The sequence below is a fragment of the Herpailurus yagouaroundi genome, unplaced genomic scaffold, assembly GCF_014898765.1.
Source record: "Herpailurus yagouaroundi ecotype Mexico unplaced genomic scaffold, PumYag 199, whole genome shotgun sequence".
NCBI classification, from domain to species: domain Eukaryota; kingdom Metazoa; phylum Chordata; class Mammalia; order Carnivora; family Felidae; genus Herpailurus; species Herpailurus yagouaroundi.
In genome coordinates, this window is record NW_024412430.1 from 11,626,523 (window position 1) to 11,640,435 (window position 13,913).

At 44.6% G+C, this 13,913-nt stretch overlaps 1 protein-coding gene across 1 annotated transcript in view; it reads right to left on the reverse strand.

Moving 5' to 3' along the window:
- PIP5K1B (phosphatidylinositol-4-phosphate 5-kinase type 1 beta) overlaps positions 1-13,913 on the reverse strand; it is a 185,407-nt gene that overhangs the window by 80,113 nt on the left and 91,381 nt on the right. The window contains exons 6-10 of the mRNA XM_040449410.1: positions 8,766-8,977; positions 7,111-7,194; positions 6,941-6,989; positions 3,299-3,383; positions 1-148 (exon numbers count right to left, since the gene is read on the reverse strand). Of these exons, the coding sequence (XP_040305344.1) occupies positions 1-148; positions 3,299-3,383; positions 6,941-6,989; positions 7,111-7,194; positions 8,766-8,977 (578 nt within the window). The remainder of the gene's footprint in view (positions 149-3,298; positions 3,384-6,940; positions 6,990-7,110; positions 7,195-8,765; positions 8,978-13,913) is intronic.

A 13,913-nucleotide genomic window follows, 5' to 3' on the forward strand; every position in this document is an offset into this window, starting at 1 on the left:
TCAAGGCTGCTGAAACTCTGCCCCTCCGTCAGCAGATCCCGCTTCTCATCCTTCCATTCCTGGCTAATTGAGGACACGATCTCTTGGGAGGTTGCCTTCAGGGCAGCGATGGAGTTGCACCGTTTTTTAGAAGGTGACGCCTTCAAAGCTAGACAGGAAGGACAAAGGAGTGACAAAGAAAGATACTTACTGTAAAAGCACATTAGTATTTTTAATTAAGATTTTATTTATTAACTTATTAGTCATTATTTGAGGAGAAATAAAACAAGAAACTTTGTTTTACATACACGAGCAAAGGGAGACAAAACTGTTGGCGTTTGGGCAATTTTTTTTTGTCCGCAGTGACTTGACTTCGATTACAAGGGCCTAGAGTCCATGCAAACTGGAATGCATCTCCAGATTTTGAAGTTAAGTCTCACCCGAGGTGAAGTTCAAATGTTTTGAGGCTAAAGGAGAATTTCTCTGCCTCCAAGCAATGTTTTCCTAGTGCTAGGAGGAGGTCGGGTGGGTTGGTAAACGCAGATGGTAAAGCAAGGAGAATTCTCATGACCCTGGTTTTATTAACTTGGGACTAGGAATTTCTAAACATGCCAATGTTTAATCGTATACTCAGGAAGCCTAATTTAGTCAAGTTACTTCGGGTTGCTTTTTTCTTTTAAGTGACTTTCCACTGAAACTTCCTGCCCTCTGGGTCTTCTTGAGGTCACGGCTATATCAGATGTACCGTTCACTCCTGACCTTTGTCCAAACAGCATTCTACAACTTCAGAAGTGTGTTGGGAACCCGAACCAGGGCAAATGGACTTCGCTACCAATCTGCTCGCTGAAGGCTGTGCCTGTACTTCGGCTACGTCACTGGGAGCTGTTTTAGCCGCGGCCACACCATCCCCATCTCTGTTCAGTCCTCGTTCCAATAATTCTTGGCTTAATGCAGTTATTAAAGAATTTCCTTGGAGAGGAGGAGAGAAGTTGCGGCCTGTTTATGCCTTGCCTGAACTGGTTTTTGGCAGTGTCTCTCCACCTGTGGAGGTTTGCATGCAGGGGTGACCTGACAGCTGATGCATTAGAATAATTGCATCTGGCCTTGGGAAGCTCAGAGCTTAGACTGCAACGCTCATCTGGGGCCTGCCCGTAGGCAGCTTGCAAGAACTTAACTGGACAAGGACTTTGGGACACACAAATGGGGAAGAATGGTGGGCATTCTCTCCAGTTCTGGAGAAGGAAAAGTCTGTGTGTCTTGTGAGCAGTCTTATAGCCATAATCATATGATCATCGTAATAAATAACTTTTGTAGAGGGTTTTAGGGTTTGGAGACTAACATCACACTCCGTATCTCAAATTACCCACGCGGTTGTCTGAGGGAGGCAACGGTCGTCTGAGCCCTTTTATAGGTCCAGAAAATGACAGCTGAAAAGCTGTGACCTGCCCAAGGTCACAGAACGCGAAAGCAGGAAACCCAAGGTGTCTTTCTTTTCTCTGAAGTTGTCTTAAGCAGTATTCATTTCTTCGCTCGCTAGCATTCTATTTCCTGGCTGACAGGAGGGGGAGAAGAGATAAAACCAGACCTGGGTTTTCTTGGAGGGGAGGAAATTTTGAATGTTTAAAAACCGATCGAAATGGATTTTATTGGAAAATAAGTGGCCCAAATAAGTCACATTCACCTTGACTCCTCATGCTATGAAGACAATGGCGACACCTGCTATCTAGGTGTGAAGGGATTACGCGCACTGGCTTCTGCTTTAAGGTTCTGTCTGCCGACTTTTATGAACCTTCACCTCTTGTCTTCCAACATAATATTTTAAAACTTTTAAGTCGGAGGATCTCAAATGTGGTTCAGGGAGTACTAGAGGCTCCTGAGACCCTCTTAGAAGGTCTTCGATGTTAAAATTATTTTCAGGGGCTCCTGGCTGGCTCAGTCAGTGGAGCTTGTGACTCATGATCTTGGGGTCATGAGTTGGAGCCCCACAGGGCTGTAGAGATTACTTAAAAAAAACAAATAAAATAACTAAAAAAACCTATTTTCATAACAATATTAAGGCGTAATTAGCCTTTCTCACTCTCTAATGAGTTTTCTAGATGCCACAGGACCTCTAGCCACAGACTGAATTCAGAAGCTGATAGGAGATTCTAGATGTCTCCTATTAAGCCAGAATTGGGGCTTTGAAAAAATGTAAAATAATACCACTTCTCTCAGTCAATTATTTGTTTTAGAAAATATTGCTTTTCCTAATTATTACTATTATTATTATTTTAATGTTTGTTTATTTTTGAGAGAGAAAGGGCATGAGCCGACAGGAGAGCCCAATGTGGGGCTCGAACCCATGAACTGTGAAATCATGACCTGAGCCGAAGTTGGACGCTTAACCAACTAAGCCACCAGGCATCCCTTCACGATTATTTTTTATGTGAAATTTTTTTACCTTTTTGTTGAAACTGACCATTTTTATATGCAATTTTTGAAATTGCTACTTTGTAAGAATTAATGAATATTTAAAACTTTCCTTAACTTTAAATTCTAATATGCTAAATAGTGATATACATAGCCCCACATGTGTAAATGCTTTTTCGGGGTCTTTGATCATTGAAAAGAGCGTAAAGTGGCCCTGAGGCCCAAAGATTTGAGCACTGCTTGTGGTGAGAGTGGATATACTTGTCTTGTTGCTGATGTCAGAGGAAAAGCTCTCAGGTTTTCGCCATTGGGTATGATGTGAGCTGTGGGTTTTTCATGTATGGCCTTTGTGATGTTGACGTATGTTCCCTCTGAACCTACTGTGTGGAAAGTTTTTACCATGAATGAATACTGTACTTTGTCCAGTGCGTTTTCTGCACCTGTTGAGATGATCGTTTGGTTTTCATCCTTTTTCTTGTTAATGTATCAGATTTTTATATATTCCATTAGCATTTGTTGTGAATTTACATATGCAAACCAATGAACTATATATACGTGTGTGTGTCTGTGTGAATAAATCTATGTCTATAAGGACTAAACGTACCTTTAGAATATGACTTTTATTGTACATATTATTCCATTAGATTGTACCATAATATATTTAATACATCATATAACCTGTATAATACAGGACTGGATAGTTAGGCAGTTTCTAATTTTTTCCACAATAAGACTCTAATGATTATGGCATCAGTAAATTACTGGTAATTACATAATTATTAAGTGATCACAGCTTTTGGGAGATAAATTAGTCCAAACCTTCCACTAAAAATCTTGGAAGGATACACACCAGAAAGTCAGCAAGTAAGTGCTAAAAGTAAAAAAAAAAAAAAAATTCTAAGAACCTTACCTTGAATTTTCTTGAAAACTCTGGAATTCATAAACTTTAGAAATCTGTCAGCATAAAAGCTTGGTCGATGAACTGAAACAGTATCCTGAAAATACAAATCAGTTATCACAGGTTTATCTTGCAGTTCATTTTAAGCTAGAAGAACCATCTATTCAATCGGTTCTCTGTTAAGCCCATGTCCTTAAGCAGAAGGTGTGGATGTTGAGAGCCAGAGAAGAGCAAAGTCTTGTGACCTGTGGTGCCCAAGAGTCAGGCTGCAGAAGGAGGCAAAGACAATCTGAGCAAAGACTGTGGATGGGGCTGGGGAGAGCTAGCAAAAAGATGCTGCTTTATAAAGCAAAACATGTAATAAGTTGATTCTGATTGCACTGTGTGCCATGTGGGGCTTTTAGATTCTTTGTTTCACACGTAGGCAACAAGCACCTCAAGTCTCAGCTGAAATGAAGGATAACGCTTTGAGTTGGGGACAAAAACTGGGGACATAGACGCCCAGGTGGCTCAGTCGGTTAAATGCCAGACTTCGGCTCAGGTCATGATCTCACGGTTTGTGGGTTTGGGCCCTGCGTCGGGCTCTGTGCTGACAGCTCAGAGCCTGGAGCCTGCTTGAGATTCTGTGTCCTCTCTCTCTGCCCCTCCCCTGCTCGTGCTCTGTCTCTCTTGCTCAAAAATAAACAAACATTAAAAAAAATTAAAAAAAAAAAAAACTGGGGACACAAATAAGCAAAACAACCCTAATGGAAAAATGGCATCTAGGTCAAAAAGGAGCACTGGTTTTATCTCCTAGTAAAATGGTACAAAACACAGGGAAGATTCCAAGGGGACACGGCTGACTGATGACCTCCGTTATGCTGAATTATCCACTAATTAGATAGAATTGAATTGAATTAAACTGTTAACTCAATTCTCTCATGCTTGGCAGGAGTCTTCAGGACCGAAGGGGCGTTTTATTACAAATCCAGGAAAGGAGATGGATGAAGAAGCGAATTCTGTATGTTTACTCAGTGATCATTTACCTGCTCTCCAAGATATACATTTCCAGAAACAAATTAATGTTCCATTTTGATTCTAAGTTTGTGGGTTCCAATAAAAAAAAGTTCTAAAAGTTTAAATTTAGATGGTATAAAGTGCCCGCTCCAGGTGTGGAGGGAAAAAACCCACACTGGACCAGGGGTCTGGAGACCTGGTTCTGGTGTTAGTTCTAACTTTAAGAAGCTGTGCGATCCAGGAGAAAGGCAGTGTTTTGGTGCCTCCGTTGTTTTGTTTTGTTTTTTTTTTTTCATCTGTGAAACAGGGAATTACATGAGGCATAAGGTAATTCTGTAATTAGCATGTAATGAAGGACAGCACAGAGGAACCTTCTTTGGCCAAGGTCCCCTAGACAGTGATGTTGCAGACGTGGTGGCAATTTCCTACTGGTCTGACGTGCGCTCCCCCAGTACTCTGGCAGCGCCTGTCTGAAGTGGACACATATTCACAACAAGTGCATAAGATATTGAGGGATCTCTTATGGTGCAAGATGATTAAGACCCAGACCTTCTCTTTCCAAGAGAAGCTGGGCTGTGGTTCTCTTTTGGTATGAAGAAACATTGTTTAAGAGGCAACTTTGCAAATAAACAAAAGTGAGTCTTATTTACCTCTTATAATTCCACAAGTAAACAATCAACACAGAGAGTCTCTTAAAAAAAAGAAACCGCCACCAAAACACGGAAGATGTATTTTGACTAGACAAAGGTAGGGGCCTCTTAGATGCATCTGACCCAGTTGAGTACTAGGCCATTCAGATCAGAAGTCTTAGTCTGGTGACAGGGAATTAAAGTTGTCTTAGGAAACAGAAAGGGAAGGGTGTTTGCTGGTTTCCTTTCCATGTTTAAAGCATTTTGCAGTCTTGGGACACCTGGGTGGCTCGGATGAACATCTGACTTTGGCTCAGGTCATGACCTCGCAGTTCGTGAGCTTGAGCCCCACATCAGTCGGGCTCCCTACTGTCAGCCCAGAGCCCACTTAAGATCCTCTGTCCCCCTCTGTCCGCCCCTCCCCTGCTTGTGCTCTCCCCAAAATAAACAAATATTTTATTTTATTTTATTTTATTTTTTTTTAATTTTTTTTTTCAACGTTTATTTATTTTTGGGACAGAGAGAGACAGAGCATGAACAGGGGAGGGGCAGAGAGAGAGGGAGACACAGAATCGGAAACAGGCTCCAGGCTCTGAGCCATCAGCCCAGAGCCCGACGCGGGGCTCGAACTCACGGACCGCGAGATCGTGACCTGGCTGAAGTCGGACGCTTAACCGACTGCGCCACCCAGGCGCCCCTAAACAAATATTTTAAAAAAGGCATTAAACAGTCTCTATTTTTGTCAGCTGGAAGGGAGAATATCAGTCCGCCATCTTGGCCTTTAAACAAAAGGAATCTTCGATTTAAATAGTAAGCCTACATTTACTTCTCAGAAGCAAACTTGTGAACCTGTTGTTTGCGAGTGCATTCTGACAAAGCCCATTCCTCAGCCTGGGGACAAAAGGCAGATCTTTCATGCAGAGAGGTTATTACCAGCCTTCCACAGAAGTGAGGAAGTCCGTGTTCTTTTCCAATAAAGGAAGAGAATAATCTCTATAATTTATCTTCTTTCAAAGGAAAGCAGCTGCGAACATCTTTAAAAAATGTGCGAGCAAACCTCTGCCCAATATATTCCGTGGTCAGGTTATTAACTGAGGGAGGCCGAGGCCGGTAAATGTTCCATCAGTAGCAAAAACTTCGCATGTAACACGTAGATAGGAACGTGTCTGTGTACTGAGTGGGGAGGAGGGAGAATACCTCTGGATAATTGATTGTTTTCTTTTCTTTTTTTTTTTTTTTTGATTGCTATGCAACTCTGGGTCTAAGAGACCCTCACACCGTTCAGTCTTAGTCACGTACATCCCTAACAACTTGTATGTAAGTTTTCACTTCTTCCGTCTTTATTGTGCTCGGCATTGTGTTGAACATGACAGTGTATTATTTTATTTAATCCCTGCATTAGCCCTATGAGGGCTATTACTATATCTCTGGTACAGATGGGAAACCAGGCCCAGGGAGGCCAAATAAACAAGCAATGTGACTGGATCACACGGTGAGTAAAGTGGTGAATGCAGGGTTCACATCCAGGGCTGTGTCCCACCAAAGTCAGGCTCAGATCGCTCCACAGGTTACTCCGGTGAGAACCGAGAATCTCATTTCAATGGTCCTCCTGTTCTTCCCCGGGGCTCTGCAATCAGTCTCCCTCCCCCTTTTCCCCAGCATCCTCTTGTAAGAGGGTCCTGGAGATTTGACATAGAAACAACACATCCTTTTAGGGCACTTGGGCGGCTCAGTCGGTTAGGCAACCGACTTCGGCTCGGGTCATGATAGCAAGGCTCATGGGTTCGAGCCCCGCATCCGGGCTCTGTGCTGACAGCTTAGAGCCTGAGCCTGCTTCGGATTCTGTGTCTCACTTCTCTCTGCCCCTCCCCTGCTGACCCTCAGTCTCTCTCTTTCGGAAATAAATGTTAAAAAAACAACAAAAAAGAGAACATTGTTTGGTCTGCTGATGTGACTTCCTACACGCACGTTGAAGTCTGAGAAATCAGAGAAATATATAGTTTAACAAGGGACATGGTAAGTCACTTACCCCGTCATAAACAAGCGCTTTCCAGGAATGTTCTAACTTCTTCATTAACCTAAATGTAAACAGACAGAAACAAAAATGAGAATATAAAATCACTCCCATCTGGTGGATTTTCAAAGCCTTTTGTTGATTTACTTTGAAATAAACAAAGGCTTCTTCCCCAAATTACTTACCTATATGATTGCAGAATGTCAATAATGCCCATAAACAAAAGTAGTCTTTCTCCCTTATGGCTTTTAGCTGGAATGCCTCCCATTCTGTTGATAGGGCAAAAGAGAGAAGCTTTTACAATATATTAGGAAGTGGACATAATTTCTAAAATAGACTAAATAAAAATGGACAACTTTAAGAATTCTGGACTTGCTTTCCTTTTCTCTTTTCTTTCTTTCTTTCCTTTCCCCCCCCCCCCCCACCCCTGGGTAGAGTCTTCCTGGGAATCCAGAATGATGTACTTCCCACACAGGAGAGTGAAACCAGAGCTGTCACCTCTGGACAGCTGGATGAGAAGAATCCAAACAAAAAATTCTTCCTATTTTAAAACTGCAAGCACGGATTTTCAAAGTATACTGAAATACTGCTTTTTATTTCATTTTTTTAAATGTTTATTTGTTTTTGAGAGGGAGGGAGACGGAGCGCACAAGGGAGGGGCAGGGAGGGAGGGAGGCACAGAACCCGAAGCAGGCTCTAGGCTCTGAGCTGTCAGCACAGAGCCCAATGCAGGGCTCACACTCACGAACTGTGAGATCATGACCTGAGCCAAAGTCAGACGCTTAACCAACTGAGCCACCGAGGTGCCCCAAAACACTATGTTTTAAAAATGCAACACTTTTATATATCTACTGTGAGATTTTAAATATACAAAAGAACCCATTCCAAGGATGCCAAGGACCTCTATCCGCATTTGGTACACCTTTCCAGGGGAAACGTATGTGTATATGTCTTTATTAGCCCGCAAAAGCATTTAAGTTAGCATATGTTACAACTTGCATTTTTCATTTGCTAAACGATGTCCATTTCCTCATATTCAATGCTAATGCGTTTTTTCATGGCTGTGTAGTTCACTATACTGATAGAGAGTAATTGGTTTAATGGACTGGACATTGAGACAGATTCGTAAGAGAGGAATTTTTAAAGCTTTAATACGTATGGAGCTCCTTTCTAAAGGTGAAATATGCCTGTGATTTAGTCATTGTTGGAGACTCCCAGAAGGCAGCCCCTTATGGCCTAGGGAAATGATGCCATTCATTCAGTCTCCTGCACAGCTGGTAAACACGCATGACATAGGCAACCATTTCAATCGCTTTCTTTGGTTGTAGCTGTTTCCGTTAGTCAAGAAGCACTTTCTCTGTGCCAACTAATCCTGCAGTTACCATCACATCTGGCTGAGGCCAAGAGACTACATCTGCCAGGGTACAGGACCTACAACAGCAGAATCCTTTTATGTGGATAAGCGGCTCTGAATTGTGAACGTAATTCCTGTCACATGTTTGCTTCAACGCATGTTTATTCAAATTCATAGTCTCCTGTCGCGGTGCCTGTTTTGAATATGCAGTAAATAGGGGCAGAAACATTTTCAGCCGCTGTAAAAAAATGGGGCCATCTGAAACACTGAAACCGCGTGCGTCAGAGAATGATAATGACCCAAAGAGCTGCTACTCCTCTAGTCATCCGCAGAGGAAGAGAAACAAAGGCGGCTTGATCCATTTTAGCACCAGATAGGAAGCCATTCTCCAAGAGCCACCAGGAAAGGAACATGACTGCATTTAATTACCTCACCGATGTGGGCTCCCCCGGCCAGGAGGGTGGGCAGGTAGGTGACCACACTTACGTGTCCGGGTTCTCTGTGATGATCCCGTCTCCTGGTTTCCCTGGACCCTGGATGGATTCCATTGCTGTCGAATAGAGGACCTTCTGCATCCCCGACCGTTTGGCATCAGGCACGTTTTGTGAGTTCTCCTCTTCTTTCTCTTTGAGGGAATGGTCCAAGATGTGGATTCCCAGCAAAAGGCTATAGTCCATGATTTTGAAGCTTTCCAGCACCTGAGTAAGAAAAAGAACCAGCAGGCCAGTCAACTGAAATGGCTCCTAAGTCTCATCTGGGGAGGATCAGAGTGCTCTAGATAAGCAGACACACGGCTGACAGAGGAAGAATCAAAACAAAAACATTTGAGGTTGTTATCAGGCCCTGTTTAGTAAGGATTATCACAATGGCTCCAAGACGATATTTTTTATGCAAATTGAAAAGAAGCACATCTTTTCCTAACCCGTCATAAATGTTTCACCCATAACATTTATTGAAAACTTCCCACGGGCCAGGTTCTAAGTAGGTCACCTTGGATTCAACCCTCACACCTCTTTGAGTTAGGTACTATTACAGTCTCTATCTTACAGATGAACAAATCGAGACAGAGAGAGAGAGAGAGGAAGTGATTTGCTCAATATCACACACTTCATGAGTGGTGCTGTCGGATAGGAACCCAGGTAGGCAACTCCAGCAGCCACACTCTTCAGCACGAGGAGCACAGACACCAACAGCTACTGGTCTCTAGAAGCCTGCAACCTCCTCAGCGTGAAGACTCAGCCGGAATGTGTTTTTGTTTGGATTCTGTTCTCCCAATCTTGACCTTGCTGGAGTTTGGTGGTCTCCTTTGGAAAGCGTGTCTTTCAAAGCTGCCATCCGGTTCCCTGTACAACTGTTTTTAAACTTTTTAAAACGTGTTTATTGATTTTTGAGAGAGAAATAGAGAGCGAGCGAGCACGAGTGGGGGAGGAGCAGAGAGAGAGAGAGAGAGAGAGAGAGAGAGAGACACCCACATAAAATCCGAAGCAGGCTCCAGGCTCCGAGCTGTCAGCACAGAGCCTGACGCGGGGCTCGAACCCACGGACCGCGAGGTCATGACCCGAGCCGAAGTTGGACGCTCAACTGACTGAGCCACCCAGGTGCGCCCCCTGTACAAGTGTTTTTAAAAATTAGGATCTCAAAAGCACCTGGGTGGCTTAGTGGGTTAAGCACCAGACTCTTGATCTGGCCCAGGTCATGATCTCATGTTTGTGGGATTGAGCTCTGCATTGGGCTCTGCGCTGACAGCATGGAGCCTGCTTGGGATTCTCCCTCTCCCTTTCACTCTCAAAATAAAGAAATAAACATTAAAAAAAAATAAAAATAAATAAAAATAAAAGTAGCAGAGGCCACCAGACAAAGGAGGTAGAGGTGTTCTGACAGGAAAATGGCGGGAGGTAAGGTCAAGGGGAGAAGCAGTCAACACGGCTTCCCAGCGTAGGTGGGGCTCTGACACTCAGGATGCTTCCTTAGTGGAGGAAAAGTATTCAGGAGCGCATGAAAATGGGGCATTTTCCTCCATGATAAAGCTCTTCTCCTTGTGGTTTGTACATGAATCTCCTGTACAGCAGGGTTTTAAATGCCTGGCGTTTCTCACACAAAGCTGTTTGGGAAATCAAAAAAGCCCAGAAATTAAGCCAAGCCTGCATGGCAGAACGACATGATAATCTGTCACTGTACCCTAGTTAGGAACCGCCTCTGAGGATCAGAGTCTATAGTCATTGTTTAACCAGAGACAGAATACGCAGCATTTCTAAGGCTTACTCATTCCCCCTCGGCCCGGCTGCTTTTTGATCAGACATTTATGACACAGGGAACAGGGGTCGAGCCCGAGGACTCAAACGCCTGTGGCTGCCACTTCACGAATACCATCTGTCACGGGATTTGTGAACTATGGCACAGGAGGCCTTCCAGAAATACGGTTATCCCTGGGTCCCGTACATCTTTGCCATCAATGAGGAAGAATGAAAGGGGCCGTACATGAGCATCGATTATTCAGAGTATCATTTGTTCATCTTACGGTTTACTAAATTAAGAAAGGAGGCAGGCAAGGGGCGCCTGGGTGGCTCGGTCGGTTAAGCATCTGACTTTGGCCCAGGTCGTCATCTCACGGTTCGTGGGTTCGAGCCCCGCATCAGGCTCGGTGCTGACAGCTCAGAGCCTAGAGCCTGCTCCGGATTCTGTGTCTCCCTCTCTCGCTGTCCCTCTCCCACTTGCGCCCTGTCTCCCTCTGTCTCAAAAATAGATAAACACTTAAAACAAAAATTAAAAATAAATAAATAAAAAAGAAAGGAGGCAGGCAAGAGCTGAGAGGAAAATCTTACTATTTTAGACGTTTCGGCCATGGAACTTTATAACCCACGAGATCAGAGAGTGGCCTGACAGCAGTGTGGACCGAGCCTCCCTACCCTAAGAAGAAATGGAGGCCAAGATTGGAGGAGGCGGGAAGGGTGGCAGGAAAAGTTCCTCACCACTGACCCAACGTGTAAGCCTCAGACTCACTGGTCGGTTCCCCACGGAGGTTTATCGGTGCCTTACGCCCCCACACGATGGCACGGAGCCACGTAAGCAAACAAGACAGTTCTGCATCACGGTTGCCAAGGACCCAGCCTCTTGAAGAGAAACCCTGACAGATACTGGATGCCTTCTTCAGACAGCAACAAGGGCACAAGGTCCTCGGGCTTTGCAATTCTCAGCCACGCCGCAAGGATGGCTGGGGAACAGTGCCCACCCACGTGCACTTGCACGGCAATCGCCACCAGTCTTCCCACTGACATTTGTCAGCGCGCACGCGTCCGGGGGCAGGACGTAAAAGGTAAAGAGTGTGGCCTAGGCAGCTTACATCACCCCCCTCTGCCTGCTTCCTCCTCTATAAAGTGGTGACAATAATGTTATCGACTGTATGGGGTGCTTTGTAAAAATTCAACACGGACATGCAGAGAAAGAGCCTAGGAACGTTCCGGGTACAAAGAAAATGCCGAATTAACTGCTTGCGATCGTCATCCTGATTTCAAGTCATAGTGACTCATTGCTCACACTAGTGTCAGAGATGACAGACGTCATCTCGGAAGTAAACGCCCTTAACCTTACACTTCTGAAAATAAAAATGCACCGAAAATACAACTGTGCGTTCAGCCTGCTCACCAGCGCCCTTGTGGGCCTTGTCAAAAGTTCTGGGTTGAAGGTCGACGACGAAAAGAATGGCAATTCTGGTCAATGGGTATAAAGCGATGACCGCACGATCCGTCTGGGGGAAGAGTCCTGATTTTGGCGGGCAAAAAATCACAGCCTCATGCCCGGCACAGCCCCCGAACTACCCACTGGTAAAGGTCCCCTCAGGGTGGCAAACTGGCTTCAAAAGCAAGTGCTCATCAGACCGCGAGACGACGGTGTGAATGTTCCTGGCGGGCATCCAGAGAGGTAAACTGAGAGGCGGGAAAATGGAAAGGTAATCTTGACACCATCAACTTTCTTTCTTTGTCCCTGCAGAGCATCCACAAGTTAGCTGTGCCTGTTCAAAAACTTTCCTTATGAAACATTTTTTCTTATATTTTCAATGCCACGTACAACCTATACAGTTTGGTTGGTACTTCCAGTCACTTCTCTTGCCTCAGGACTAGGCCAAAGAGGACACGTGCACTTTCTAAGTGACACAAAGTCAAGCTGGGGTCCAATTTGAACCCCTGATGCTGTAAGTGGCCAAGTATCTATCTGGTTTACTTAAAAAAACAAACAAAAACAAGCCTCAAGGGAGAATTAACTAAGAAAAAGCTACATGTAAATTTTAATTAAAAAAAATTTTTTTAACGTTGATTCATTACCGAGAGACAGAGACATGGCATGAGTAGGGGAGGGGCAGAGAGAGGGAGACACAGAATCCGAAGCAGGCTCCAGGCTCCGAGCTGTCAGCACAGAGCCTGACTCGGGGCTCGAACACACGAACCGTGAGATCACGACCTGAGCCGAAGTCGGACGCTCAACCGACGGAGCCACTCAGGCGCCCCTACACGTAAATTTTTAAAAGTGAATCATTTTTCCCTGTACTCCTAAACTGGATTGTTGGGAGTCCCTGAAGGACCCTGAACTGTCTTGAGGAGGCCAGGCTCCCGCTTTCAGAGTGAAAGGCTTAAAAAAGATAAGTTCTATTCCCATGTGTGGGAAGTTGGCCATGATAGTTAGATCACGGGTTAAAGTCACCACTTATATAAAAAAAAATGTTAAGGAAGGAAAAGGCATGTATTTTAAGTCAAATTCAAAAACTTCCGTAATGAAAAATCCTGGGAACAGATTTTAGTCACATGCATTGCAGACCCACATCAATTAGGAACAAAGTCGTTGTTATGCATATCCTCCTGCTTCCTTAATTAAAGGAATCAAATATATCTGCCAAAATCTTAGCATGTGTGGGCTGTGAGAGTGTGCAACATTCTGCAACAGGACAGACACCCATCAGTCAAGTCTGTCACTCAGGCGCATTTTTTTTTTTTTTTCCAGAATGTTTGCCTGACCTGGCTGTCGCTGGGGGATCCTGCGCCCGTGCGGTTGCTGTGCAAAACTCAGGCTGCAATGCAAACACAGGTGCTTTTCTGTCTAGCTTTGGCGAGACTTTACTTCCCCACTTGTAAAAAGAAGAAAGCAGGACTGATTTCACAGACGCGTGTAAAAGCGAAATCAAGACGGAGTATCGTTAACGCTTTTATTGCCAAAGTCAGATTGGCTTCCCCCTTCTTTCCCAAGGACTGTTTTAAGGCAATAATAATACTGGAAGATAGTAAAAAAAGTCAAAGTCGAAGCAGCATCCTGAGGACGGGAGCAAAACTATCTGTTCCTGAAGAAAGCACCTTCTCCGTGTTCTCACAGCTGGTGACAGGTGGGGACTGCTCTTAATTCACATGCGGTTTCTGGAGGCCTGGTGACATGGTGTGGGAAACGTCCTAATGCAGAATGGCAGGCACTTCTGTCCTCTCCTTGTGGCCACATGTGACAAAGACTGCCTGGTCCTCCTCTTTCTATTCCACCTGCTGTGCCCCCCTCCCCCGCCACGCACTGTGTTCTGTCCCCCTGCTACGAGGAGCGACAGCAGCTGCACGGTGGTTAAGACTCTGTGCTCTGGGGGCAGGTGGGCTTGGTCGACCC